Here is a 27,195-nt window from a genome sequence, read left to right as displayed (position 1 = left end):
TCAGGTGCTTGTAAATATTATTAACAGGTCCCTTTGCAATCGTGTTCAGGGCAGGGGGTAGTAGCCTACAATCACGTTCTATTGAACTACAAATTGCCCTTATTGTAATCCGTCAAAATGAGGAACGGCCTTCAGATTTTTCCATCGCTGCCAGGTAAAATAAAAAATCAGTCAATGATGAAGAATTTTGCTTTTAACGCGACCTCTGCTTTGATTGTATGTATTTGTACGTTATATTTAATTTCTGTCATTAAACCCACCAAAAAACTACACACTGGACCTAAACCCTGTGCTTATTTGCGTTGCTCTTGGTAGATTGCGTTGGTCATTATGGGAACGAGATAAGGCACCTTTGTAATGTGCACCTTGTTAGTAAATCACCCGCTGTGAACTCAACTCCCATCAGCACTTTTTTAAAATTGCGTTCTCACGCTATTTTGCCCTGTAAGGGTTATTTTTTATTCAAGCAATTATTTAGCCATTCATGCTTACAGCTTTATATAAACTACAGACTGTTGTCTGTTTAATTAAAGATAGCTCTCCCATGTCCCGAACAAACTTCCTGTTTTAAAAGGAAATGGAATGATTTGTAGTACAATAACCTGTCAAATCATTTTATGCAGCTGTGCGAGTATGACCTTTTCTTTACGTTTCAAATTTTTCTGTTTGTCCAGTGTCTTTGTTTTAATAACCGCTGTCCCCAAAAAAGTCACTGCCTATTATGTAACTCCATTGGGTGTGTTGATGTGTCTCTGTAACCTTGTGTGTGTGTGTGTGTGTGTGTGTGTGTGTATGTGGTAGGTTTCCACTGTACTGTTTCCTACACTGAAATATTGATGTTTGCTATTTAAATCAGAGAGCCCCTTTCACATTCCCCTGCTTTCATGCTTTTTATACAACTTGAGTGTTTAGGAAAAGCTAACTTGACAGGTATGTTGTTATCAATATACCCGCCAGTGACAAGGGGAAATATTTATTGCTGCTTTCTGAGGCAGTTACTGTGTTTCTGATTGAAATTGTACTTTGGCACGTAACTCTCCTGTGGTGTGAGCGTGAATGATCATACAACTTATGTAGGAGAGGTGTGCTGTTACTTTTCTAAATGACTAGCTGATGATTTTCACCTGCCGGATGAAGTGAATAGACAAACACTAAAGAGTCATAACAAGGGACCCAAATATAAATAAACTTTTCGCTGTGTTCATTTGTCTAATTTGACGGAGTTCTTCATCTTAAGCTTTTCAATTTATGTATCAACTAAACCTCAAATGTAAAAATCTAATTTAAAGTGATAGTTCACCCAAAAATGAAAATTCTGTCATCATTTACTCACCCTTTTCTCATTTCAAACTTGTATGACTTTCTTTCTTCTGCCGAACACGATATTTTGAAGAAAGTTGGTAACTGAACAGCGGTGGCACTCATTCATTCTACGGACACCAAACAAATTCAAGTAAATGCCGACCGGTTAATAATTTCCTTCAAAATCTCTCCTTTTGTGTTCTGTGGAGTCATCACTATCACTTTAAGAATAACATTGAAACAATTTCCTGTACATCAATGATGTTAAGTTTCCCACGTACAGTATTATGTCCAAAACAAGGTTTAGAAGCTAGAATCTGCTGTGCATAAGAAATTACACCAAGAAATTGTAAATAGAAAGGAAAGCCTCAAGTTTACATCTAACATGGAACACTTGACAAGACAAGTATGTGTTAAAGTGACCACACGATGGAACGCAATGGAACTTTTTTAGAGTTTTATTTCAGTCATGCACAAAACATTTTTATCTTGCTTCCCAGAGCCCCCACAAACCACATTTGTTTTTTACTCACTATGAAAATATTTACTGTATCTGCTGTGGGAACACAAGCATATTTGGTGTCTGTAATACAATGGTGTGTGATATAAAGCTCTGTTCACATTACATTATTAAATGATGATCAAAGAGGTCCAGTGGCGGTTACGATTGATGTTCCATCCATCCATTTTCTACCGCTTATCCGAAACTACCTCGGGTCACGGGGAGCCTGCGCCTATCTCAGGAGTCATCGGGCATCAAGGCAGGATACACCCTGGATGGAGTGCCAACCCATCGCAGGGCACACACACGCACTCATTCATTCACGCACTCACACCCTACGGACAATTTTTCCAGAGATGCCAATCAACCTACCATGCATGTCTTTGGACCAGGGGAGGAAACCGGAGTACCCGGAGGAAACCCCCGAGGCACGGGGAGAACATGCAAACTCCACACACACAAGTCGGAAGCGGGAATAGAACCCCCAACCCTGGAGGTGTGAGGCGAACGTGCTAACCACTAAGCCACCGTGCCCCCCCCTCACGATCGATGTTAACTTTGTTTAAATATGATCTGGTGCTTAATTGGATGCGCACAAACATTTTATGTGATGGGATATAATGTTTGTGTGACTGACCAGAGGTCAACTCCTACTTTATTCCCTTAACAGTTTCTGTCTCTTCTATGATATACCATCATATCAGAGTTGAAACTGTTAAAAAAGCAGTTTAAGTATTTTGTGGATGTGTTATTATACAGTTTTTTCCTATTCTGTAGTTTGCAACTTCACAAATGTTATGCATTGCATAAATGTTTTGAAATGATTTTGATTTTGCTGTGTATTGTAATGTTACACAGCAGAAGCACTGCGTTGTGGGTTGAACATTCGTTTAGTTAGTTACTTGTCTTTGAACAGACCATTTTTATCTAAAGCTTTTAGTTTCTCCACTTGGAGTCATAAGGGGTTAGTAGTCTGCCTCAAGGTCAATGAGATAAAAGCACAGAAGAGAGAGGTCAATCTAATTCAAGAGCCATTACATTGACTTTTGTGTGACCAAATCCTTATCTTAACTTTATATTAGAATCCAGTAATCTTTCATGTGCAAAACGTGTAGTTGTGTGCGTTTGAGTGGGTGTGTGTTATTTTCCCAGAAAGAATCCTTCAGGGACGGAGTTATGGATGACAAGCTGGAAAAACTCATTAACTGAGAGATAACAGGGATGAAATGAAAAAATGAGAGAGAGACACTAACGCAACGTGCTATCTCCGAGTCACTTTTATTTTATGCCTGTGTGGGGGCAGAAGTTGTCTACTGTGAGCATTACACTGCAAATGCATCTTTTGTGTGAGCTTTAAATCCATCACTTTATACAGATCGGACAGTAAGTGTCGGCTGATGTATACACACACGCACGCACACAGGAAATGGAGGTTTCCCTGTGGAGTAGGTAGAGTAAATGACTTTAGCTAATGGTCTTGCAGTTCATTATTAACAGAGAAATGTAGAAGTGCACACGCACACAAACCCATAGAAAAACACACTTATCTCATCTGCCCTTTACTGTGTGGCCTTCTCTTGAGTGTATCTGTCACTAGACAAATATGAATGTTGTTTATCTCCTTATAGTGTTTCAACGTATCCACTGCTTGTCAAACAAAGATGAGTTACTTTTGGAAAGCGAGTCACCTTTCTTTCCAGATCTTCATGCCAACACACACACACACACACACATTGAGGATAGATATGGGGAGGGGTTTGTCCTGGGTTTAGTGGAAACTAAATATAGCATCTTTCATTAAGAGGAATTCCCCATGTGAGTCTCACTGATAAGCCCCTCCAACTCTTTATATGATAAAACTGTGTGTGTGTGCATGTGTGTGCTCGTGCACATGTGTGTGCGTGTGCTTGCAATATACTGCATCGAAATTTTGCTGTGTGTCCATTTATGTCTGCCACAGTGTCTCTAAATCAAATTCAGCCTGACAAATGAAGGCAAATTCACGTAGCACACACACACACTTCATGTAGCCAGTCTCTCTTTCTTTCTCTCAAATCTCTCGCTGTCTCTCCTGTATACACACGACGAGTTACAGAGCACGGACAACTCTGTCCTGCTGTGAAACACGAAGAAAATCCTGCAAGAGAGATCGAAAGATCAGGAGGGAATGTGGGCGGAACTTGTTTCTGAATAATAACCGTTATTTGGTGTTGCCGAATCTAAATCTGCTGCGTCTGGAGCTTTAGCAGTAATTCTGGGATGTTCGGATTGCTCAATTGTTAGGTGTCTTATGCAACACTGTGGGATCGAAGCTTCACTGTGGGATATTGTCAAGTGCTAAAGTAAAGCTGATGTTTTCCTGAACGTTGATGGAGCTGGTATGAATGCTTTATTTATAGTCCATTTATTTTAAAACGCAAGTCGGAAGACTTTTGATGTGTTGCTGATCATCTGAGTTGCCCTGGATTTGACCTTTGACCCCATAATCACTTGTGTATTCCTCTCTTTTTTTTTACTTACAGTCGGACAGCAATGCCAGCTACCTGCGGGCAGCGAGGGCGGGGAATCTTGAGAAGGTGCTTGACTACCTGAAGACCAGTGTCGACATCAACATCTGTAATCAGGTATATGAATCATTTCTGTTCTGTCGTCACCGTTTATTCTGCAAAGCAATATTATTATCATGATAGCTGATGTTCTGCTAGAAGACCAATTCTGTTGAACAAGGAAAAATGTTTTAGTATTAATGCTGTTGATGGTAAATTTAGCAGTGTCATATAATCTCAGTGCAATTCACAACTTCTCTATTTGTATGGCTGTAGAACACAAAGGTGTTTGTGAACTGTGATGCTGTTATTTTACTGATTTCTATGCTGTGCACTTATTACTGTCTTTCAATACCTGTATATTACAATTTATCTGTGAAACACAAAAGAAGATCATTTGAGAAATGTTTCAGTAGTTTTGCGTCCGTACAATCAAAGTCAATGGTTGACCGACATTCTCCAATGTTTTGTATTCTGTAATAGACGGCATGATTTTGGTTTTGAGTGACATGAGGGTGAGTAAGTCATAAAAATATAATTTGCGTGTACTGTCCCTTTGAATATGTTTATCTTGAGTTGTCTGGGTATCGGTTTCAGGCTTTCAAGTACGTATTTCTAAAACCATCCAGAATATTTCCTGAATCTGTCAGGTATAACTGCAACTGAGTAAACGTTTTGTTTTTTTAACATGTGGTACCATTTTTCTATTCTTAAAATATTCCTTTATAGCCACTAACATAACTTTTATGTTTGTGTGTTTTAGAATGGGTTGAATGCACTTCACTTAGCTTCCAAAGAGGGACATGTGGAGGTGGTGGCCGAGCTGCTCAAACTGGGTGCCAATGTAGATTCATCAACCAAGGTCAGTCTCTCTCTCGCTCTATCTCTAGCTCTCTTTAAATCTCTCTCTCTCACACTCTCTCTCACTCACACACACACACCAAGTCTCCACTGCTCTGGTAGATGTTTCTATCTGTCTCTGATATCACATGCTCCTAAGATCCTGTAAACGCGTTCACACTGGTTATACAAAGTCTCTAGTGCTGGATTCACTCTTCAAGAATGAAGTGTGTGTGCGAAGGTAAATTGCAGGCCAGCGGAAACAACACAATCTAGCGGTGGGTACGGAATGCCAGCCAGTGGAAGACCGGGGATTGTGGGGCATATGCCAATGGGACAAAAGGATGGGATGACATGAACAGGTGGTCCGGACATTAACCGAGATATGCCACTCATGCCTGTCTCTCTGTCATTTCATTAATCCAGAAAGGAAACACCGCACTGCATATCGCCTCACTGGCCGGACAGAAGGAAGTTGTGAGGGAACTTGTGACCAATGGGGCCAACGTCAATGCACAGAGCCAGGTGCTTACTCCCTGATCCACAAACACCCATTTGATACGCACACAAATATACACACTGAGTTGGATCTTTTAGCTGTACTTATGCAAGGCAGCTCACGTACACAGTTTATATCTGTCATAGTGGTGCTATTTTAGTGATCCAGCAAGTCATTAAACACACGCACTCTCCTTTGAACAGGAGTTTGGTAAGCTATAAATGTCACTAGCATTACTGAGGTGCCAATAAAACTTATTTCTTAGATGCTGGATGTAAATATTAATTTTGACATCATTTTGCCTTCGACTAGATTTTAGGTGGTAAACATTAAATGTCTGCATATTAAAAAAGAGCAATGAAGTACCTATTATTTTTATGGCATTAGAAATGTGCACACACCTGCATAATTCTAACAAATTATTATAACTAATGGCAGGCATATAAAAATGCTAAGATACAGACTAGCTTAAATCTGATGATAAATGTGTGTTTGTATTCCTGCATGATGCCCAATCATCACAATGCATCGCTCTCTCTCTACCTGCACTGTCAGCATCTTTGTGTTGCCATGGGAACAAGGTCGTTGAGGTCACAACAGGCTGGGTGCAATGGGGGTCTGTCTTCTCTGGGGAAATCTCGGCTGATTTCTGAAATATCAAGAATGACAGTAACCATGGCAACCTGGGTGTCTAGTCACTGCCTGTCGAATTGAACTTTCATTTTTCCACACATTAGCGTCTCTGTCTTACTGTCTCTCTTTGATTGATTTTCCTTTCAAAGAGGGGTGAAAGGGACTGAAAGTGATGTAGATGTTATTTTGTAGTGAGATGTTTCAGATTATATATTATAATAACTATAATGTTTTTCCAGCATTTTATGTCAATAAAAATAAACGTTAAATAAATGTTTTTATAACTTGATTGTTATTTTCATTCATTCATTACAGAATGGCTTTACTCCACTGTACATGGCTGCTCAGGAGAACCATCTGGATGTGGTGCGCTTTTTACTGGAGAACAATTCCAGCCAGAGCATCGCCACAGAGGTTTGTTTGTGTGTCTGTGTGTCTGAGTGTCTTTTATTGATTTCTGTAGTGGTGCTAAGTGACCTTCACAGATAAGTGATTCCTACCCTCCATCTACTCTCTCTTCTCTCTCAGTCAGACAATTAAAACAAAAGTAATTTTATTGCAAAACAAGGAATATGATCTAATACTCCGGTCTTTCTTTTGGTTTTCTATCTTTAGGACGGCTTTACACCGTTGGCTGTAGCCCTGCAGCAGGGTCACGATCAGGTGGTGTCTCTGTTGTTAGAGAATGACACGAAAGGTAAAGTCCGACTGCCCGCGCTCCACATCGCCGCCCGTAAGGACGACACCAAATCTGCAGCTCTGCTCCTTCAGAATGACCACAACGCGGATGTTGAGTCTAAGGTCTGTCTGGCAGATGCTTATTTAACATATTTAGCCATTGATCATTTTTATTTGTACGTTTTCTCTCTATCTTACGTTTAAGTGACACAACCCTTCACCTCACAGAACTCATGTTATAGTGATAGTTTACCCAAAAATGAAAATTCTGGCATCATTTACTCATACTCTTGTCATTTTAAACCTGTATGACTTTCTCTCTTCTGCAGAAAACAAAAGATGAATGTTGTTAACCAAACGGCAAAAGCACTCATTCACTTGCATTGGTATTGTGTCCAAACAATAGAAGTGAATGGTTGCCGGCGCTGTTTCTTAAAAATACCTTTTTTTGTCTTCCGTGGAAAAATAAAATCTTACAGGTTTGAAATGAGTAAATGATGAAAGAGTTTTAATTTTTGATGGAACTATCACTATAATCTGTATAGTAAACACAAAGTCTTAAATCACAAGTTCTACATATCTGTTTGACTTTTTCACTTTTTTATGACTCTTTTATTGTAGAATGTGTTCTAACACACTTACTAGTCTCCCACACTTAGTCCTCTTTTTCGATGTGTGTTTTTGTTAACCTGTAAGTATTCACTAACTGCCCATTTTCTCCTTTCCTCACATCTCAACGTAGATGATGGTGAATAGAACAACAGAGGTATACACATGATAAACATCAGCCCCCACCCTCCACCCCTTGCTTTGCCTAGAACACCCCCTAGTGTTGCTCCCACTTCTTTTGTACCATATCTATTTTTGTATCATTTCCTGTTTTCTCTATGGCTATGTGCCCTCCCTCCCTGGGGACAGAGGAATGAGACCATGCTTTGGGTGGAGGGCTGAAGCATGCTTTGATTTCTGCAGCTACAGGCCGGGGTTCCACATCTAAACATGTTGCTTTCTGTTTGACGAATAGATACTATAATAATAATATTATTAACAATAATTTGTATTTGTGTTTTCTGTATGGTTGCTGGTATTATTGTTGATCTTAGGCGATAAAACATTCCGCATTGGCTGCCACAAACTCACAGTATGTGATAGAAAGTAACGGTGTCTGTTGCAGAAGTTTGTAAGTGTTAAAGCGATAGTTAGCTCAAAAAAGTAATTTTTTTTACTTTCATGTCATTTAAAAGCTGTATGAATTTTCCATTCGCAGAACACAAAAGAAAATATTTTGAGTCCATACAATGGAAGTCAATGGGGGCCAATGATGTTTGGTTAATAGTGCTTTTCAAAATATCTTCTTTTGTGTTCTGCGGAGGTAAAGGGTCACACAGGTTAACAATGACATGAGGGTGACTAAGTAATAAAATATTTTTTTATTTTCGGTTGAACTATACCTCTAACATTACGTTATTGCTGGAAACCCTCAGAATGAAGTTCAATAAATATATGTTTGATAAACACAACATTTGCCGTTTAAAACCTAGGTTAGATGAAGAGATTAAACATAAGTATTCAAATTTGTCTGATGCATCTACATTTCAAGTGTGGACGCCTTATTCGAAAAGTCATCAGAACATTACAAAATGCAAAGGTTACCACACTGGCACATTCTGCAACTGTGTAACTGAGAAAAGTTTTTATTTTCATTCTGACCTTTTAAACCACTTTTATTACTAAATGGAAGAAGCATGTTGTTCCTTTGAGCAATACAGATACATTTGTTTTGGCTGTGAAAGAGGAACCCGGCTGGCCAGCTTCAGAGATGAGATGAATCTGTTAGTTTAGTCTCTCCTCCCAAGGGCTTGTGCATGGGCCTTTAGACAGATACCATCCCTCAGTTTCAGACAAACAGCTGGAAATCTTGACGTTTAGCATCTCTGCAATGATGCCAAAAGAATTTGCACATGTGCATGGTCAAGTTTGCCAAAAGCAGAAGCAATTCAGCTGTGTAAATGTATTGTTCACATATTTTGCATGGTAGAGAATATTGCCAGTTTGCAACTAACAACCCCAGCATAGAGTTAAGTGTTGTTATATCTATTTTAGGAAATTACTCTCTAAGTCTTTAACAACGATCTATTTAAAGGAACAGCTCACCTAAAGATGGAAATTCTGTCTTCAATTACTCCATTGACTTGTGTATAAAGGTCTATGTTCTAATGAACACAAAGAAAGATATTTTGAAGAATGCTTGTAACCAAAAAATTTTGGCCAGCATTGACTACCATAGTAGGAAAAAAATATTTGTTATTTTCTTTGTTCTGTTGAACACAAAAGAAGATATATTGAAGAATGAAGGAAAGCTGGGGCACTTTTGACATCCACTGTCATTTTTCCTATGGTAGTCAATGGTGGCAATGAACTGTTTGGTTACAATCATTCTTCTAAATATCTTCCTCTGTTCATCTGAACAAAGAAATTTGTTCAGATTTGGAACAACTCGAGGGTGAGTAAATGATGGCAGAATTTACATTTTTGGGTGAACTGTTCCTGGGGATGGAGCTAAATGTAACACTTCATTATAACTTCATAATGTTCTGGTGATCACTGAGTTTTTTGACACTACACCAAAGTAAGAGTACGTGTTGTCCCTAGTTTGAAGTCAGTTCTATTCATCATGCTCTATTAGTGTGTACCTGGAAAATTGTAAAGCCCTGCTGGTTATCCTTTCATGCCTGTTGCTAATAATTGCAATAATTCCCTTCAAAGTGGGTGGAGCTTAGTTCCCATGGCAATGAGAGAGCAAACAAAACGTGGGGAAGATCTGCGCTTAGCACCACCTGCTTTGTGACGGATTAAGATGGAAATCTCCATGACTGGAAGCACTGGGCTGCAATGTAGCCTATAGGTTCCTTCCATCTCGCTTTAACAGCTGCCTCTCATATTCAGATTGTTCTGATATTACATACGGATATATTCTGATATAACATACAATCCATTGTCCTTCACCAGCTCTGAGTTTCAGAATATAGAAAATACAGATCAAACTATCTGAACTCTTACATTAAATATTAGGTCTCACCATTAATATTTGTAAGTGGACCATATCATTTTATGCAGCCTTTAAAGGGATAAATACAAATTATGTGATCATTTGTTCACCCTCATGTCATTCAAAAGCTGTATATGACTCTTTGGTCTGTGAAACACAATAGAATATATTTTGAAGAATGTCTCAGTGGTTTCGTGTCTGTAATGAAAGTTAATGGAGGCCAATGTTGTGTGGTTATCAACATTCTTCAAAATATCTTATTTTGGTTCCTGCAGAAGAAAGAAAGTCATATAGGTTTGAAATTACTTGCAGATGAGTGTATCAGGAAAGAATGCTATACTTTTGCTTAAAATTGTGTGCATTATACTATGACAGTGTTTAATGGGAATTGACACAGGAAAATGACAGCAATAATTTAGATTCACTAGTGTTTCTTTCTGTGATCAGATACTGGATGAAACTCTGTTGGATGAATTACATAGTACAAAGCTGAGAGACTGAGGTGCTAAACAGGGTAAAAACAAAATCACATTTTAACCATTCTGTTCTGTGTCTGTCTCTTCATCAGAGCGGTTTCACTCCTCTCCACATTGCTGCACACTATGGAAACATCAACGTGGCCACATTATTGTTAAACAGAGGGGCGGCAGTAGACTTTATGGCCCGGGTAAGAACACAGTGTCATATGCTTCTCCGGAGGGCCAACAGTGTTTATTCTGTCATATAGTTCAAGAATCAAATAAACTGAACCAGTGTTGCATAAAATATATTGGGGCCACATTTATCTCCCTAAAAATAGAAAGTGCAGTTCTTTAAAAAAAAGACAATTCTCTGGGTTTGTGGCTTTTTTACATTGTCGTGTTAGACTGATTTTCATGCAGTTTCTTTGAGAGTCAGAGGGGGGCAGTATTTCATTAATGTGTTGTACAGTTTGCCACCAGACTGAAGCATAGTGCACTTTAAGTGTGTGATGAATGAGATAAATGGTCTGCCCAAGGCTCTGTGTGGACACATGCCCACATATGTGTGTTTATATGTGCCAAATGCCGTCCAGGCAGAAACTGTTATGACCCTTTAAATTGTCATATGGCAAAAACAGCCCAAATACATACAGAAATGAATTTAGCCCGAGGGTCATGTTTGAATACTCAGAGTCATTTTACTGTTGGTGTGGCATCTCTATATCTATCATAAGAAAAAATGAAACTTACTTTTGAATCTGTAATGCTATATTATGCCATCATAAATATTTTATCCGATACAATAGAAGTTCTAAAATGATGATTTGTTTCTGAAAATTCGGTAATCGCAGAAAGATGTATACCATTCAGTGTGCACAAAAATGTATTGTATTTTTGTCTCAATGCTAAAATGTATTTGTGCCTTGATAAATATTGTATCAATCCTCTGAAAAGTGTCAAATGAAATAAAAAATATAAAACATCTAAATATTATTATTTTATCAATAAAAGATCATTAGTTTTGTAATATAATCTTTGTGGACTCATAATTTTGCTTTTAGTAACTGCATTATCTCTTTTTTTACCTGCTGTGTGTCTCGTGCAGAATGACATCACACCACTGCATGTGGCGGCTAAGAGAGGGAATGGAAACATGTTGAAATTGTTGCTGGACCGAGGAGCAAAGATTGAAGCCAAGACCAAGGTAACACATACACACAAGCTGTGTTACAAATGACACATTATACAAATTTAATATATTAATACGTCACAATGACACTTAAAAAGATAGCCTGAACACATAGTTTTCACAAAAACTAAATCAAATATTTTAAATATTAGTAACAGGACGGGACATAAATCTGTGCCTCAGCGGTATGTTAACCTAAAGAAAAATGTCAAGCAGTACCTCAGGACTACAGTTATATATTGTAGTTTGCCTGGAGTGATCTGTGACTTTACTCTCAGTACAGTGACCTTTGAACTCATCAAAGATGATCCCAGACTAACATCCCCAGAGGAAATTCTTATTGCTTATGGTTTGCCCTTTCATACCTCAGAAGACTTTTGGTTCTGTTTTATTTAAGCATCAAGTTTCTCCTAGATCCAATACATACAAATCAACAACTAAAACAAATCAGTATTGACATGAGACAAGTGTTTACATTGAGCTATACTTTTAAAGTGCATGGCATAGTTCAGATAATGGCATCGGAAGAATTTGGTTAAAAATGTTCATATAAAAATCATTATTGCACTTTGGTGTCTAAACCAGTTTGAGAGACACGTGTGAGATTACAAAACTTTTGAGATTAACGACATATTTAACTAAAAGTAAATATCATACAAAATGCCAATGAAGTCTAAATAACGAAACAGTATGCTGCCTAAAGTGAGTAGCTATGCAAAAAATATAAAAAAGATCAGCATAGTGTCTGTGTAGCAGCTGGAGGTGCAGTTCCCTGATGAAGTGCTTCTGTTTTTGTTTGTGGTATCAGCTGTTAATGAGAGTACAGCGTGATCTCAGATGTTGCTTTTCAATATTACATAACATTTGATGTTTATGTGTGTGCACACAGGATGGTTTGACCCCTCTGCATTGTGGAGCACGCAGTGGACATGAGCAGGTTGTTGAGATGCTGTTGGACAGGGGAGCTCCCATCCTGTCCAAGACTAAAGTAGGACTTTTACTTCTCTGACCACAATTATTTTTGAGTGCATGCAAGGATGTGCATGTGTGCTCATGGTCTCTTTCTGTGCCGAACACTGCCCCAATGTGGTTGTAATATTTATCAAAATTTTGAATTTTCTCAATGTTTAGTAAGTATAGTTTTGTGTGTTTGATTTATGATGTTGGGTTATGATGAATTAACATACATAGTTATATGACACATAGTTTCATTCTGACACATGCACTTTTTTAATAGTCTTAGTTCATATTTGTAGTTCTGTTCTTTTGATTATTTTTGTCTGGACCAAAAAAAAATGTAGTCCTGGTTCGCTTAGCGTTCGGAATTGCATGTTAACAGCGAACCTAAAGCGTACGTGTAAAGTATTAGAGATTAGACAGCTTTTATGAATTATATTTTAAAACAGAACTTACCGGACTTCCAAAACAATGCTGTGTGCTTCTGGGTTATACATGCTCAGTGTGTGCCTGCGCATATGAGGGTATTTTTAGGAATCCGGTAACTCGCAAAGACCTCATGAAGTGCTTAAAGCTGTCAAAACGGCACAAGGAATTACTAACATGCGCAATCAAAGATCTAATAAACATCCCTTTTATTTGACTAAAACACTTTTCCTGGTCGTATATTGTTATCATTTCCTGTTTTTGGTGCGTGTTGCGTTCATATTTCAATTGAAACGCTAGAGTTCATTCGAAAGTTGACCCAGACCCATCTTTTCAGCGGTCTCAATCTGCTTGTTTGGTGCGCACCAGGGTTCAGTTCGCAGCGTTCACAAATCTTCAAATAAACCGCACTATCAGAGTAATCGCACCAGAGTTCGTTTTAATTAAACCGACCTTGGCATATGTGAACCCCCCCCCTTACAGAGCAATCACACCAGAGTTTGTTTAAACAAACCAGACTTGGGATATGTGAACGTACCCTTAACATGTGTCGATTTTTTTTGGGTTTTAATGTTTCTAGTATTTCTTCTATAAAATGTACATTATAGAGATGTTATTCATTTCTTCTTGTCTGTCACAGAACGGTTTGTCTCCACTGCACATGGCAACCCAAGGGGACCATTTGAACTGCGTCCAACATCTCCTCCAGCACGATGCCCCTGTAGATGATGTCACCAACGATTACCTGACCCCACTGCACGTGGCCGCCCACTGCGGCCATTACAAAGTAGCGAAGGTCATCGTAGATAAGAAGGCCAACCCTAACGCTAAAGCCCTGGTGAGTTCACAGAGCTATTCTTCCTTTAATCTTCTGGTCTGTTCGATCTAATCTTTTTGCTAGGTTTCTCTCTCTGGGCGGTAAAACTGTATTCTTTTGCCGCTGTTAACAAATGCAGCTGTATGAATACAAATTTTTCCCTTTACAATAAGGGAGTCAAAAACACAGTGGCAGGGAGACGGAGTAACCACTGAGCTTGTTGCCATAGTAACAGTGAGAATGTGGGCGTGTCGTTCGCTGAGTTTAAAACTCAATTTAAAGTTGTTACATTTTGAGCTAAAGTTTTAAATAAGAAAAAGAAACATTACAACTCAGCGGTGTCATTAAATACAAGCGAACAATACCAGAGAGAGAGGTTTTGTGGTTACACTTCTGGATGACCTGGGTGTGGTGGTATCTCAGTCAACCAGAGCGTAAGTGTGTGTGTCTGCATCAACAGAACGGTTTCACACCTCTTCATATTGCCTGCAAGAAGAATCGAGTGAAGGTCATGGAACTTCTGCTGAAACATGGTGCGTCCCTGCAGGCGGTCACAGAGGTAAGAGAAAGATGAACATTTTATAGATAACTTCAAAGATAAAAGTTTATAGATAACTTCTAAGTGACAGTACATGCTTTCTATATAGTAATAGTGCCATAACTTCACTGAAAACTTTTCAATGAAATTAATTGTTCACTTTTTAATGTACTGTATATGCTTTTAAAATATAAAATGATGAGCATTTTTTTAAATTCATGTGTCTGTTTTGGTTTGTTGATTGTAGTCGGGATTGACGCCCATCCATGTTGCTGCATTTATGGGTCACGAGAACATCGTGAAACAGCTCACGCATCACGGTGCTTCACCTAACACCACCAATGTGGTACGCTTCCTCTTTTTGGCAGTTTACTATGTTACTATGATCACATATACACACATAAAAATACACACTTCAGCACAGCTAAATGTCAAACTGCTCATAGGCTTGCTTATAGTTTATTCCAATAACTACAGCAATCTCTCCGTGTTGGTTTGCTTTAGAGAGGTGAAACAGCATTGCACATGGCAGCAAGGGCCGGCCAAGCTGATGTTGTCAGATATCTGCTGCAGAATGGAGCTAAAGTGGACATCAAAGCCAAGGTGAGACATGCATTGCACACATGCTGAAATTTGAACATATGAGTTTCCACTCCAAGCGTTATTACAACATGACTGGTTGTCTCACATCTGTCTTGCACTTTCTATTTCAATAACATGGACCTTTAGGATGACCAAACAGCCCTGCATATAGCTAGCCGCCTAGGAAAGGTGGAGATTGTGCAGCAGTTGCTACAGAAGGGGACGTTACCTAATGTATCCACCACCTCCGGCTACACTCCTCTCCACCTCGCCGCCCGGGAGGGTCACCAAGAGATAGCATCTCTCCTATTAGAACAGGGAGCTTCTATCACTGCAGCAACCGAGGTGTGTGTGGAGTAAATACAAGCTGTACCTGTGCAGTTTTATTAAAGCAGGATTCTTTTAAAAAAACGTATGTTAAAAACAATTCGTTCTTTTCTTCCTGTCACAGAAAGGGTTCACTCCCCTGCATGTGGCGGCAAAGTATGGCCAGTTGGAGGTGGCCAATCTTCTACTGCAGAAGAAAGCTGCACCGGATGCTGCAGGCAAGGTTGGTCAACAAATACATGTTTTATACACTCGCACAAGTGCATGCTAACAAACATCCACAATCCACAAGATCGTATGGTATTCCATTTGTCAATTTATGACTCCTAAGTCATCTTTCTTTGAGGGCATGATGTCTTCTCAGTGCACTTTTACACGGGTCTTCTTCTGTTTAATGTGCTACCGTTCTCTAATATACTTCCTCCTCAGTATTCTTGCAATAAAATGTATGACTGTAAATTACCTAACAAACTTCACTAAGAGACTCACAGAGTATACTCACAGATCTTAGTTACAGTTCACCCAAAAATGAAATTGCCATGTATTCAACCTTCATTATGTACTTATCCTCATGTATTTCCAGTCCCATAATATCTTCAGCGCAACATCCTTTACACATATTAAGCTTCCAAAAGTAAAAAATTACCTATAAACAATCATATACAGATAATAAAATATAATTGTACCAGCAGCTTAATCTGTGTTAAGGACACTATAATCTTCCATTTGTGATATTTCACATTCACTTTGTGAGGTTCCTCATGTTGTATTAGAGCTTATTGCTGCTATCTTAAATTGGTTTGCTTAGATCTCCCCTCTAACTTTAACATGGTTTCTTTCTGTGTGTGTGTGTACACCCACCCATGTGCACACTCATGCACTGTATGTGCTTACATACATGCATGCTTCCTATGTTTGTGTGTATGGTGCGTGCATGCTCGTGTGTGTGCTTGTGATCGTGCTGGTGTGTGTGTGATCGTGTTGTAGACTGGGTTAACACCGCTGCATGTGGCTGCTCACTATGATAATCAGAAGGTGGCTCTGGTACTTCTGGACCAGGGAGCATCTCCACATTCTGCTGCTAAGGTACACACAGTTTTCCCACTTAGATGGCTTGATTTAAATTCAAGAAAAGTTATTTCTGAATCAGTAAATTTGCCTTGTTTTCCAGTAAAATTTTCTAAACCTATTCAAAGATAATGAATTGATTTTAAATTGAAGATTTTGTAATGCATCTTGAATTTGTTTTTATATCGTGAAGTTGTTTTTCTTTACGTGACTGGCAAATAGTTTTTTCCTTGTTATAAACATAAACATCTTTTAAATATAATAAAAAATATATATAAATCAAATACAATCATGTTTCATTAATATCATACTGCTTTTTAAGTAAATGTAGAGTGAAACTTGAAATATTGATCAAGAAAATGAAAAAATGTAATAACATTGATCCAAATAATGTCAACGTCATTTTCCAGGTTTGAGGAACCTTAAAATCTGGATGAGAAAAGGGCTTGGTTACTTCTCACACCTTTTCTATGTTTTATTAATTTTCAGGAATGCTTAATTTCAATGTTTTTTATTTATAGCCCTGAGACTAAAATATGAATTATATATCTAATGGTGTGTTCACACCAAACGCAAATTAAGCGATTCGCGCAAGTAAATTACATAAAAAATCAATGCTAAGACAATAATAGACGTAAACTTGAGCCGTCACCCGCGCAAGTTGAAAATGTTCAACTCTAGCTAGAAATTTGCACTAAGTGCTCATTGAAACCTACTGTTTGACACGTCCGGACTCGTGAATACACGACACTCCCCATTGTACGATGTTTTCCAATTCACAAAACAAAAAACTTTTACTGTGAGTAATAAAGAGCGAGAAATGCAATGTTCGCTTTGTAGTGAATGCAGCATAGGAATTGCAGAGCCTTTGTTGAGACTAAAGCTTAACTGAATGCTGTTTATCTGCTTTGTTTTCATCCAAACTAGAAAAGTAGACTATTGGATAAAATTAAGAAAAGATGATCCTATCCATGCATAACATCCCAAGTCAAAACCATCTTTCTCTCTCATTTTCCTTAGAACGGCTACACCCCTCTCCACATTGCAGCAAAGAAGAATCAGTTGGAAATTGGGACTACGTTGCTGGAATATGGAGCGGAGTGTAACACAGTGACCCGTCAGGGCATCAGTCCCCTCCACCTCGCTGCACAAGAGGGTAGTGTGGACCTGGTGTCTCTACTTCTTGGCAAACACGCTAACGTTAACATGGGCAATAAGGTAAACAAACACACATGGACTTTGACATGGAGCACAAGGACTGAAAGGCAATGACGAACAACTACATTCATGTATATTTGCATGATTACATTTTTGTAATAAAAATTGTTTTTGTAAAACAGAATGGTCTCACACCACTGCACCTGGCTGCACAGGACGACAGGGTGGGTGTGACTGAAGTGCTGTTGAACCATGGAGCAGATATTGACGCTCAAACCAAGGTCAGTGTTCAATATTTGCTGTGCTTTTATAGTCTCCACAAGCAAACTGATGCTAAGAAGTGAAGAAAAACATGGTTTGTGGACCGCACTCCCTGTCTCTATCCATTTGTGGAAGCTACACCCAGATAGCAGAATCCATCTGGCTTACGTCTATTTGACGTCTACATTTACATCTGCAAGACATATACAATACATAGTTTGCTCATCTGCAATACTTCTCAGAGATGTCTGAACGTCTGTAATAGGTCTGTTAAAGATCTGGAGATCTGCTGCGTAAAAACATCTGCTAAACATCTTAGAAAGAGCAGCTTTACATCCATTCTAAATCAGAAACATCTTACAGACATCTTCTAGAGGTCTATATGACGTCTGACAGCAGACATCTCCGAGACGTATTGCGGATGAGTAATCTATGTATTTTAGATGTCTTGCAGATGTAAATGTAGACGTCAAATAGACGTAAGCCAGATGTATGTGTGCTATCAGGGTATGTATGCATAAATGTGCAGGAAAATTTCTGAGTCAGGGTCTTGTAATTTCGTCCTTTTATATATTTAATAAATGCCTGCACTCATTTTCTATCTCTTTTCTTTGCATTCTATCCTTTTTGTCCTAATAGAGTGGTTACACTCCATTGCACATGGCGTGTCACTATGGCAACTTGAAGGTGGCCAATTTTCTGTTAGAGAATCAGGCCAGACCCAATGCCAAGACGAAGGTGAGTCTTTAGCTGCAGTGTTAATATCATTCGGTTTATTGTAATATGTACATTACACTGTATTGTCTTTCTGTCCATAGAATGGTTACACTCCCCTCCACCAAGCAGCACAGCAAGGCCACACCCACATCATTAATATGCTGCTTCAGTACGGAGCCTCGCCCAATGAACTCACAGTGGTGAGTACTGAGGCATGCTGGGGAAATCTGCTTTAGTCAGCAAGCTGACGACATTGGTCAGCATGCAAGTACAAGCTCATATGTGCATTCATATTTCAAACAGACATTTCTCTATTTCATTTTTCATAACAGGGAGCCGCAGAGATGACGTATTTTTGTATGCAAACCTCAGAAGCTAGTTTGCATTTTAGGACTTCTGGTTCCATAGCTCCAACGTCAAAATATTTTCATTTATTTTCACATGACATAAATTATATCCAATTATATCCTGCTCGCAATTTTTAAAGCCTTATTTTTTCTTAAAACGGCGGTTGCTAACAAGTTACTACAAGCATCTACTTCCTTTGACGTTATATAAAGCTCACAAATAATGCAACATGGGCACAATTCTCTAAAAATGTAGATGCGGATTCATTCACAGAGTAATTACTTACCAGGGAACACATTTTTATAAAGTTTGAAAGAGTTGTCGAAGACTTGGTGGTGTTGACTTTCATATCGAGTGATATTGTTGATATCGAGTCAAATCGTGTTAGCTTTTTACTTCTGCCGATTATATTTCGGCTTCATAAGTAACAAATGTTGTGTTCATTTGTAAAGATTGTCTTGATTGACAAATCGTGTCAACATCATAATCCTTTGTTAATCACAGAGCCTATTTTTTGCGATCTTCCAAATGTCTGTGGGAAAAATGCACAGGTTTCCGGTCGAGGGAACCACTGCAGGGGTAACTTCCGGGTAGGGCTGCTCGATTATGTCAAAAATCATAATAACAATTATTTTTGCCAAAATTGAGATCACGATTATTTAACATGATTACTCATTAACTTAAAAAAACTTGGCTTTTAAACTGTGAATTCAACTGAAAAAGAAATGAAAAGAAATAGCACAGCTGAACCGCTGTAGAGGAAAGGGGTCCGCTGTGGATTTATACCAGAAGAAAAGAGAGGATCTTTGCAAAATGGAATGCGGCACAATAATCGTTTTACCTCGATTATTTTTTTGGGTAATTGTTGAAGGCCACAATTTACGATTCATTTTCGATGAATTTTGGGCCAACAAAAGCATGTCATCTCTGCGGCTCCCTATATTAACCGTTACAGTATGTATCATAATAGTGCTTATGTATGTTCTACATTTTAAATGCTCATGCAAACAGCCTCCTTTAGAGTAGGTCAGACACAAATAAACGATATAGAGAAATAAACGGTTGCAAACAAAAATTGAATCTGTCTGTTCATGTGTGTTTGTGCCAGAATGGGAACACTGCCCTCTCCATTGCTCGGCGACTGGGGTACATCTCCGTCGTGGACACACTGAGAGGCCTTACAGACGAAAACCTCACTGCCACGGTAAAATACAGTAACATTATAACATTATTCATCCAAAGTTTATAAGTAATATTAGTAACCAGAAACTATAAGTCACATGCTCTGTTTTTTTATATTACACTTATATTTGGATGCAGTTTTTTAGCTATTATTTTGCACACTTTAAGAAAATGGTTTTAGGTGTTATTAGTATGCCATCTCCATGTTATATTATTCTACAGTATGTTATGCCATTTTGGCCATTGAAACTATTAACTTCGGTTATGTTTTGCATATTTATCCTTTTATAACCAGCCTGTAACTGAGAAACACAAGATCAATATCCCGGAGACCATGAACGAGTTTCTGGACATGTCTGACGATGAAGGTGAAGCTAACCTACTGTACTACCTGTAGAACTGTATACACATACATACACACACTCACTCTTTCTTTCTGTCTATAAACTGTACTTGTCTATAGTGGTGTAAAATTGTTCTTTACTCGGCTATGGCAATGTTGACACTAAATGAGTGAGGCGGTTGATTTTTTAAGAATCATTTCATCATTACTTCATTCAGCAATATAAATGAAGCAATGTGGATCATTTGAGATCCACCCTCCAGCTTGCACCATGATCACTGGGCTGACACTATCTGCCTCCATTAATGCTACACACATTGCGATTGTGTATAGGGGTGCATGTATGTAATCTTGTTGCTGTGTACTGTATATTTAACAGCTGTGAAAGATCACGAAGCTCTGACTGTGGAAGAAGGTACACATTTTTCACTCATTTTTACTCATCCCTCGCTTCATGCCACACACATGCTCAGCTTAGATGTGTTCTCGCCTGGCTTTGCCTTGTATCTGTTTTGCTGTGCGTGCGTTTATAACATGCACTTGAGCAGAGTGCGATTGCTGTTATTTCCTGTGCTTGCTCTACACATCCTTTTTTCTCGAATATTAAGTATAAATATATATAAATAGTTAATGCACACATGCATACATAACACACATACACATGATTATTTGTGTGTATTAATCATGCAAACACATAGTAACGTGCTGACGTGCAGTGTGTTTATCAGTAGAAGAAAACATTCCACCTGTCGAGTATGATGCTTTACTCTCCCAGTGCATTGGCTGAAATATTTATGAGGTAAATGTCCCTTGCTGCACCCCTGTCTATGGTTACGATCGCTGTGGTGGTGTATGGTTACCACGTGTGTCAGCAGACACGCTCAGAATCCTACAGGTGTCTCACCTCTACCTGGGAGAGAGATGCTAACTAAATAGAGTCATGTTTGAGAGAGAGACCTTGATCTTGAAACATAAAACAATTGGATGCATACACGGTAACAAAACTGTATGTTTGATTTGTGTAAAGCAGAGCATTTGTGCAAGTGTGTCTGTACTGTAAAAGCCTATAATAGATCCATAGGTTATTCAGTAAATTACCTGTGTACTCATATTTAGGTAGTGTAGGTCTCATCTCTATGATCATTAACTACTTTCTAAAGTACACACTTCATTATAATATGGTAAAGAATTGTATATTTTAAGTTATTATTTAGTCCCTTCTATTTAAATGTTTTTTTATGTCTTATTATTTCTACTTTATCAAATGTAGGCTTTTATTTATATAATTAATAACAAAACCTGACAAACACACATCAAGAGAACAGGACCCAGTACAACACAATACAGACTTGGTTGGAATAGTGTGTGTGGGCTACAGGCCTCTAGTATAGAGAGAGAGAGAGAGAGAGAGAGAGAGAGAGAGTTTTTAGATTTTTAAACTTCCATTTTATTACAATTTACATATAACACTACTTACTTTTATGTACTAAACATCTTTTGACATATTAAAAAAATTATCTTAACAGGAACGAAAAATACAAACATTCTTCGACAATCTCACAAATGGTTCCATTTAAACACCAAATCATTTCAAATTTTAAAAGGTTGTGCATTAGTTTGTAATAATGAAAATCAAAACCATCAATCAAAACCCTTGATTTTACAAGTCTTAGGAAAACACCAACTAAATTACTATGAGTTTTGTTCTCAATTTCCTCCTTCCTTGTGACATAGATTGCCATCTTAGCTTGACCAAGAAAAAAAATAATAAATTGAGACTTCTGACAATGGCTTCTCACATATTTAAAGAGAGAGAGAGAGGGGTGAACATCATTAGAGTTATGTAACATTGTTTAACACTCTTCCTAATTCGTTTTAAGAATGTTCTGCAGTAATTTCCCAGCATGTGCCTTATGAGACCTTAGTCAAAACACTTCTCATTTACTGTAACGCATTTTTTATAGAGCTGAATACCCTTCTAAACCTCACACAAACTTTTCCTTGTGCATTTTTTTATTAAACATGTCTGTATTCCCCATTGGGACATTTGACTGGTCCCTATAGACCATTGGGGATTTCAGGCTTCACTGTTTTGTGAACACACACACATTATAGATGTGCTAACGCGGTCTCCGTTCATTCTCTTGAGGGAACTGTGTTGACAGTACTTGGTATCTTATTACCACCTGCTACCAGACCCGCACTTGCTGCTGGACCTGCACAAATCTTTTGCACCACACACAGGACCGGCTCTCATTCTCAGTGTGTTCGCTTGTTTGCGTGCTCGAGCCGGATTGTATCTCCCATGTGAGCTCCGGTAGATCCTTCTTCTCTTGACCGGGCTGCCTTCTGGTTTAACTTTTACCGGGCGAAGGATGTAAATCTCGCACCACCAGCGCCACGAGAGTTCTGGTCGGCTCGGGACGACCGACTCACATGACCAAGCGGGACACAGTCTTCATCGGTCATTTCATTTTCTAGAAGGATACAGACTTCAGCGAACGAGGGAATACGTCAGAAACGGATATATCTGTATTGCAGCGGGATATGGCAGCGCTTTTGTGTGAGTGTCGGTGTATCTGTATACTGCGGTGTTTTGTAAAGCTCTGCTGCATACAGCATTCACCGGTTAGGCGCTGAAATGGTGATAAATGTTGCCGTTCTGAAACAGTAAACTACTTAAAATGTAGCGTTTTCTATTATAAGACCTTATCCTCATTTAGTCGTTGTTATAATTGCGCGTTGTCATTAAGTCCTTAATACGGTACCGGAGAAGGGAATTAGAGAGCCGGTGATGGGAACTGAGGACTCCAGTAGCGGGAGGGGCTGCAGCACCGGGAGAGGACGACCAGAAGTCGCGTTTAATGAGAGCGAGAAATGGAGCAATGCTGGGGGCTTTTCAAAACCTTTAACGTTGGTTAATACCTTTAGGGAATTTAAGCGTCATTGTCTGGTAAAATTGCTTGAAAACGTTTTATAGCTAACATGTGTTTTATCGAACGAATGTCGGTGTTTGTTGTTAATTCGCGGGGTTATACTAACCAGACTGTTGCTCTAAAGATGACTGCTACAAAAAAAATCTAATGCGAATAAATATATTATTACAGTATACTATACAATTTACAATTTAAACCTGTGGTGTTTTGTATAATGCCTTTATGATAACTTTGTTCTTGACAGTGGTCTATGATATTGTTCTTTTTGTCATATTATTTTTTATTAAAGTACTCTTGGTTGTAAGTGTGATGGAAACTTCTTACTATAGCTGAGACGTAGTGATGTCCTGATGCAGCACTAAAGCGTTTCCTCGACATCTCGGTGAAATATCGCCACCTAAGCTACTTATATTCACGTGGGGCTACAAAAAAACACGCAGGTGTTACGTGACATCGATTCATAATCGAGAAGCTGCGAGCTGGACGTGTGCGTGTTTCCGGGTGCCATGACGTAGTTGCGAGCAAAGAATTGGCTGTGGGTTCAAACCAAGGATCAGCAGGAAGTTGATCCAGATAGACTGACAGTCTGACTGTCATAATGTTTCCTGCGAGGTTCATTTGATTTGAATGGAATAGAAGGGAAGGAAACTTACGCTGACTGGTCACCTGACCTGTGCATCTTTGTGAGTTCATCTTTGGCTTTTCTTACACCTGTAGGTGAGGATGCAATGACCGGAGAGACCGAGAAGTATCTTCGGCCGCAGGACCTGAGAGAATTGGGCGACGACTCTTTACCACAGGAGGGATACATGGGTTTCAGTATTGGAGCCCGCTCTGCCAGGTAATAGGGCTTATTTATAGGTACTGCTGCTTGTTTGTAAAGCATCGTGTCCTTGTGATGGTTCTCTTCAATTAAATTATGTTTATGAGGTTGCACTGTTTTTGTGGCAGGCGCAAGATGGATCATGTGGGCAGGTTTAGAAGTTGGGGTAGAACTCAGTTGGTCTTCATGAAAAGCAACCAGAAAACTTAACATGGTGTTTTATTCAACTGCTATTGACTGAGAGTAGAGAGGGCAACAGGAATGGGAAAGGACCATGGGTCGGGCAAACCTGGGTCACTCTGGAGCACTGTCCACATGGCCTCAGGCTCTTTCTGCAATAATATTTACAAATAGTTGTTTTTTTATTAAATGGAGTTACAAATAGTAATAATAATTTAGTCTGCAACCTGTCTGGGTTTGTTCAAATCTAGAAGGTTTCTGTTCTTTATTCTAGCTGTGTGGATTTCTAATTTACTACAAAACTGAGAAACGGATCTAAAGAAGAAATGTTATGTGGCAGTGAGTAATGACACAACGCATATTTTAGTAATATAATTATAGTTACATTATGCACACACATCTGTTTTGTGCTAAAATACATCCTGTCCTTTTATTCCAGAGGTCAGCTTAACAGTATAGGTGCTTATCTTTGCAATGAGCTGACAGATGTATGAATATAGCAGGTGAGAGATTTAAAGATGACACAGTAGAATAGAAAGGTACCATATGCCGTGTGAGCATTATGTGGCACAATGAACCCTGATTTGCTGTTGTTGTACGGCACAGTGAGATCCGATTGGTTGGCTCTGGTCTGTTAGTGCTTATAGTGTCCGAGGACAGGACATGATGACCTAAAACAATGACGTCATCACCAGAAAAGAGAAACGATGAGTGACAAATACTGGAAAGTGCGTGACACTGTGGGCGTGTATGTGCCATCAGGTAAACAGTGTTAAGGTGTGGATGTCCAGCCGGTGAAAAGTCAGCTTTGGTTTCACATTGCACGCCTTAGAGCCTGTTGTATTTAGAGCATCTATATAACATAACCTAACCAGTTTATGGGAGATTTGATTGATTTATTTTGTTTTATTGATATTAAATTGAAGTAATTTTAGTTTGTTGCTGTAGTGTAGCCTAGCTTAGCTTTACAGTTTGCTGTATTTTGAAATCGATGGTGCGGTTCGCTTGCACAAGAGACATTAAATAGTCAAATGTAATTCAAATGAGTTTTATAGATTAAAGGAATAATTGCATCACTTGCAAAATACTCAGTGTCCTGTCCTTGATGCTTAGTCCAGGTAAGACGCATTCTTTCATACTGGAAAAGTTTTTTGTGTTAGAATATCTATTTTTCTTTTTTACTCTTGGAGTTCTGGTACAGATGCTGCGGTATCTCATGAGTAATGTTGATGATAATGTTCTTCATATTTGCTTCTTCATAATGTTCTTTCGTTATCAACATCAGCCTGGCATTGTTTGCTCTTACACAGGGCTGTCGGTGTTGTTCTAAATATATAAACACACTCGATCACGCAGTCCTGTCTAGGAGCACAACACATGCTGTGGCAGAGCCTCAGTGCCATGCACAACTCACCGCTTCTACCACCTCCGGTACATTTTACTCTCTTTTCTTCACTTCTCTCACTTTCTCTAGCCCCAGGATAAGGTAAGAACGAACTCGCTGTCTCTCTGTTAGTTTCGTCTTCTCTTTCCGTAGCTGTCGTCTCTGTCGCTGCCCCTTTCCATACTACAACTCCCATCATGCCTCACTCCACTGTGTCATCTGGTGCAGTGCCTTTCTGTAGAGTCTCATTTCTCTCATAAACACTGAGGCCTGAGCTCCTCTGCTAGATAGAGCAAATCTAGAACTACCTGCATCTTAGCTCATCGCAACTGGAACTCTGGTCTCTCAAACCTGCAGGTCCTCTTGTGATGAGGTTCAGTTTGTTCTACCCGGCTCCAAAGCCAAACATGCTTCATATCAGTCACACAAAGCCATAAAAACATTTGTAGAAGTTTCAGAAATGTTTGTAGGAGTAGTTTACTAACAGGAAATGTGGGCAGTAGTTGTGTTTTGTGAAATGTTGTGGAAGTGATTAGTATTGCTAACTATGCTTTTATTGCTTACTTTTTTGTTCAGTGTGGCATGGATCGTGTTTATATGTTTTGATTTAGTTGCGTTATTTTGCTATGTAACATCCAGGGACAAAGGCTTCGCCCTGCAGACGAGGCCAGTTTCTTTGAGAAAATCGCTGACGGCACATGACATTGGTTTCTCAATCAATGCATTATTCACAAAAGTCATCACAGATCATTTTCTTGCTAAATAAGAGAATAGATGCAGAGGTCTAAGCATGCATTATTATTGTTCACTAGTTTTTTTTATTTTTATAAAAGAACCCAATGCCTAGATATTACACCAGGGCCTCCAGAACAAGAATTTATATTGTGCCTTTAAATACCCACATACTGTATTTATACAACTTGACCACAGTTAGGACGTAGAAGACATATGATAGGATTAACAGTCTTTGTTTCACCAGCATCCAAATACCGAAAACCATTTTACTGTGGTTATTTTACCTCTGAACAGCAGTCTTGTACTATGTTTAAGAGAGGGAGTGTGTATACTATAGTGATGATGAATGATGAAATGATAAAAGAAAAAGTGTGATATGCTAATGCAGGGGAGAGAAATAAAGAGAGAGAGAGAGAGAGAGTACTGCAGAGAAGGGTGAGCTGGCTGCTTCAACGATTCAGAACCATAAAAATAATGTATATCATTTCAAAGGAAGCCCAAGTCATAGGGAGGGGCACAGGAAGGGGCGATAGAAAGTTGTTAACTCATTCATCCAAAAGCTAGACCGCAAATAAACAATTTCATCAACAAAAACACTTTCTCCTCCGTGTAGTGCAGAATACTGCTGTAAATTTATCCTGCTGACTGCTGCAGAATGTTCTCATACGTGCAACGTGCAACCAACTCAGACGGCCCTGCAGAGGTCCAGGCATT

The 27,195-nt window shown here is 38.9% G+C and overlaps 1 protein-coding gene across 1 annotated transcript in view; it reads left to right on the top strand.

Annotated features, from left to right (window-relative positions):
• The window catches only part of ank3a (ankyrin 3a), a 68,313-nt gene that overhangs the window by 13,103 nt on the left and 28,015 nt on the right, over positions 1-27,195 (top strand). Inside the window, 24 exon segments of the mRNA XM_056767375.1 lie at positions 4,327-4,428; positions 5,114-5,212; positions 5,617-5,715; positions 6,638-6,736; positions 6,938-7,123; positions 7,743-7,766; positions 10,618-10,716; positions 11,616-11,714; positions 12,589-12,687; positions 13,723-13,920; positions 14,360-14,458; positions 14,685-14,783; positions 14,942-15,040; positions 15,167-15,364; positions 15,471-15,569; positions 16,334-16,432; positions 17,435-17,632; positions 17,755-17,853; positions 18,473-18,571; positions 18,652-18,750; positions 20,007-20,102; positions 20,376-20,448; positions 20,803-20,838; positions 24,077-24,200. Coding sequence (XP_056623353.1) covers positions 4,327-4,428; positions 5,114-5,212; positions 5,617-5,715; positions 6,638-6,736; positions 6,938-7,123; positions 7,743-7,766; positions 10,618-10,716; positions 11,616-11,714; positions 12,589-12,687; positions 13,723-13,920; positions 14,360-14,458; positions 14,685-14,783; positions 14,942-15,040; positions 15,167-15,364; positions 15,471-15,569; positions 16,334-16,432; positions 17,435-17,632; positions 17,755-17,853; positions 18,473-18,571; positions 18,652-18,750; positions 20,007-20,102; positions 20,376-20,448; positions 20,803-20,838; positions 24,077-24,200 — 2,621 coding nt within the window.

Source organism: Triplophysa dalaica, chromosome 15 (assembly GCF_015846415.1).
Source record: "Triplophysa dalaica isolate WHDGS20190420 chromosome 15, ASM1584641v1, whole genome shotgun sequence".
In the NCBI taxonomy this organism is placed as follows: Eukaryota; Metazoa; Chordata; class Actinopteri; order Cypriniformes; family Nemacheilidae; genus Triplophysa; species Triplophysa dalaica.
The sequence above is the reverse complement of the archived record's forward strand: the minus strand, read 5'-3'. Positions and strand labels throughout refer to the sequence as shown.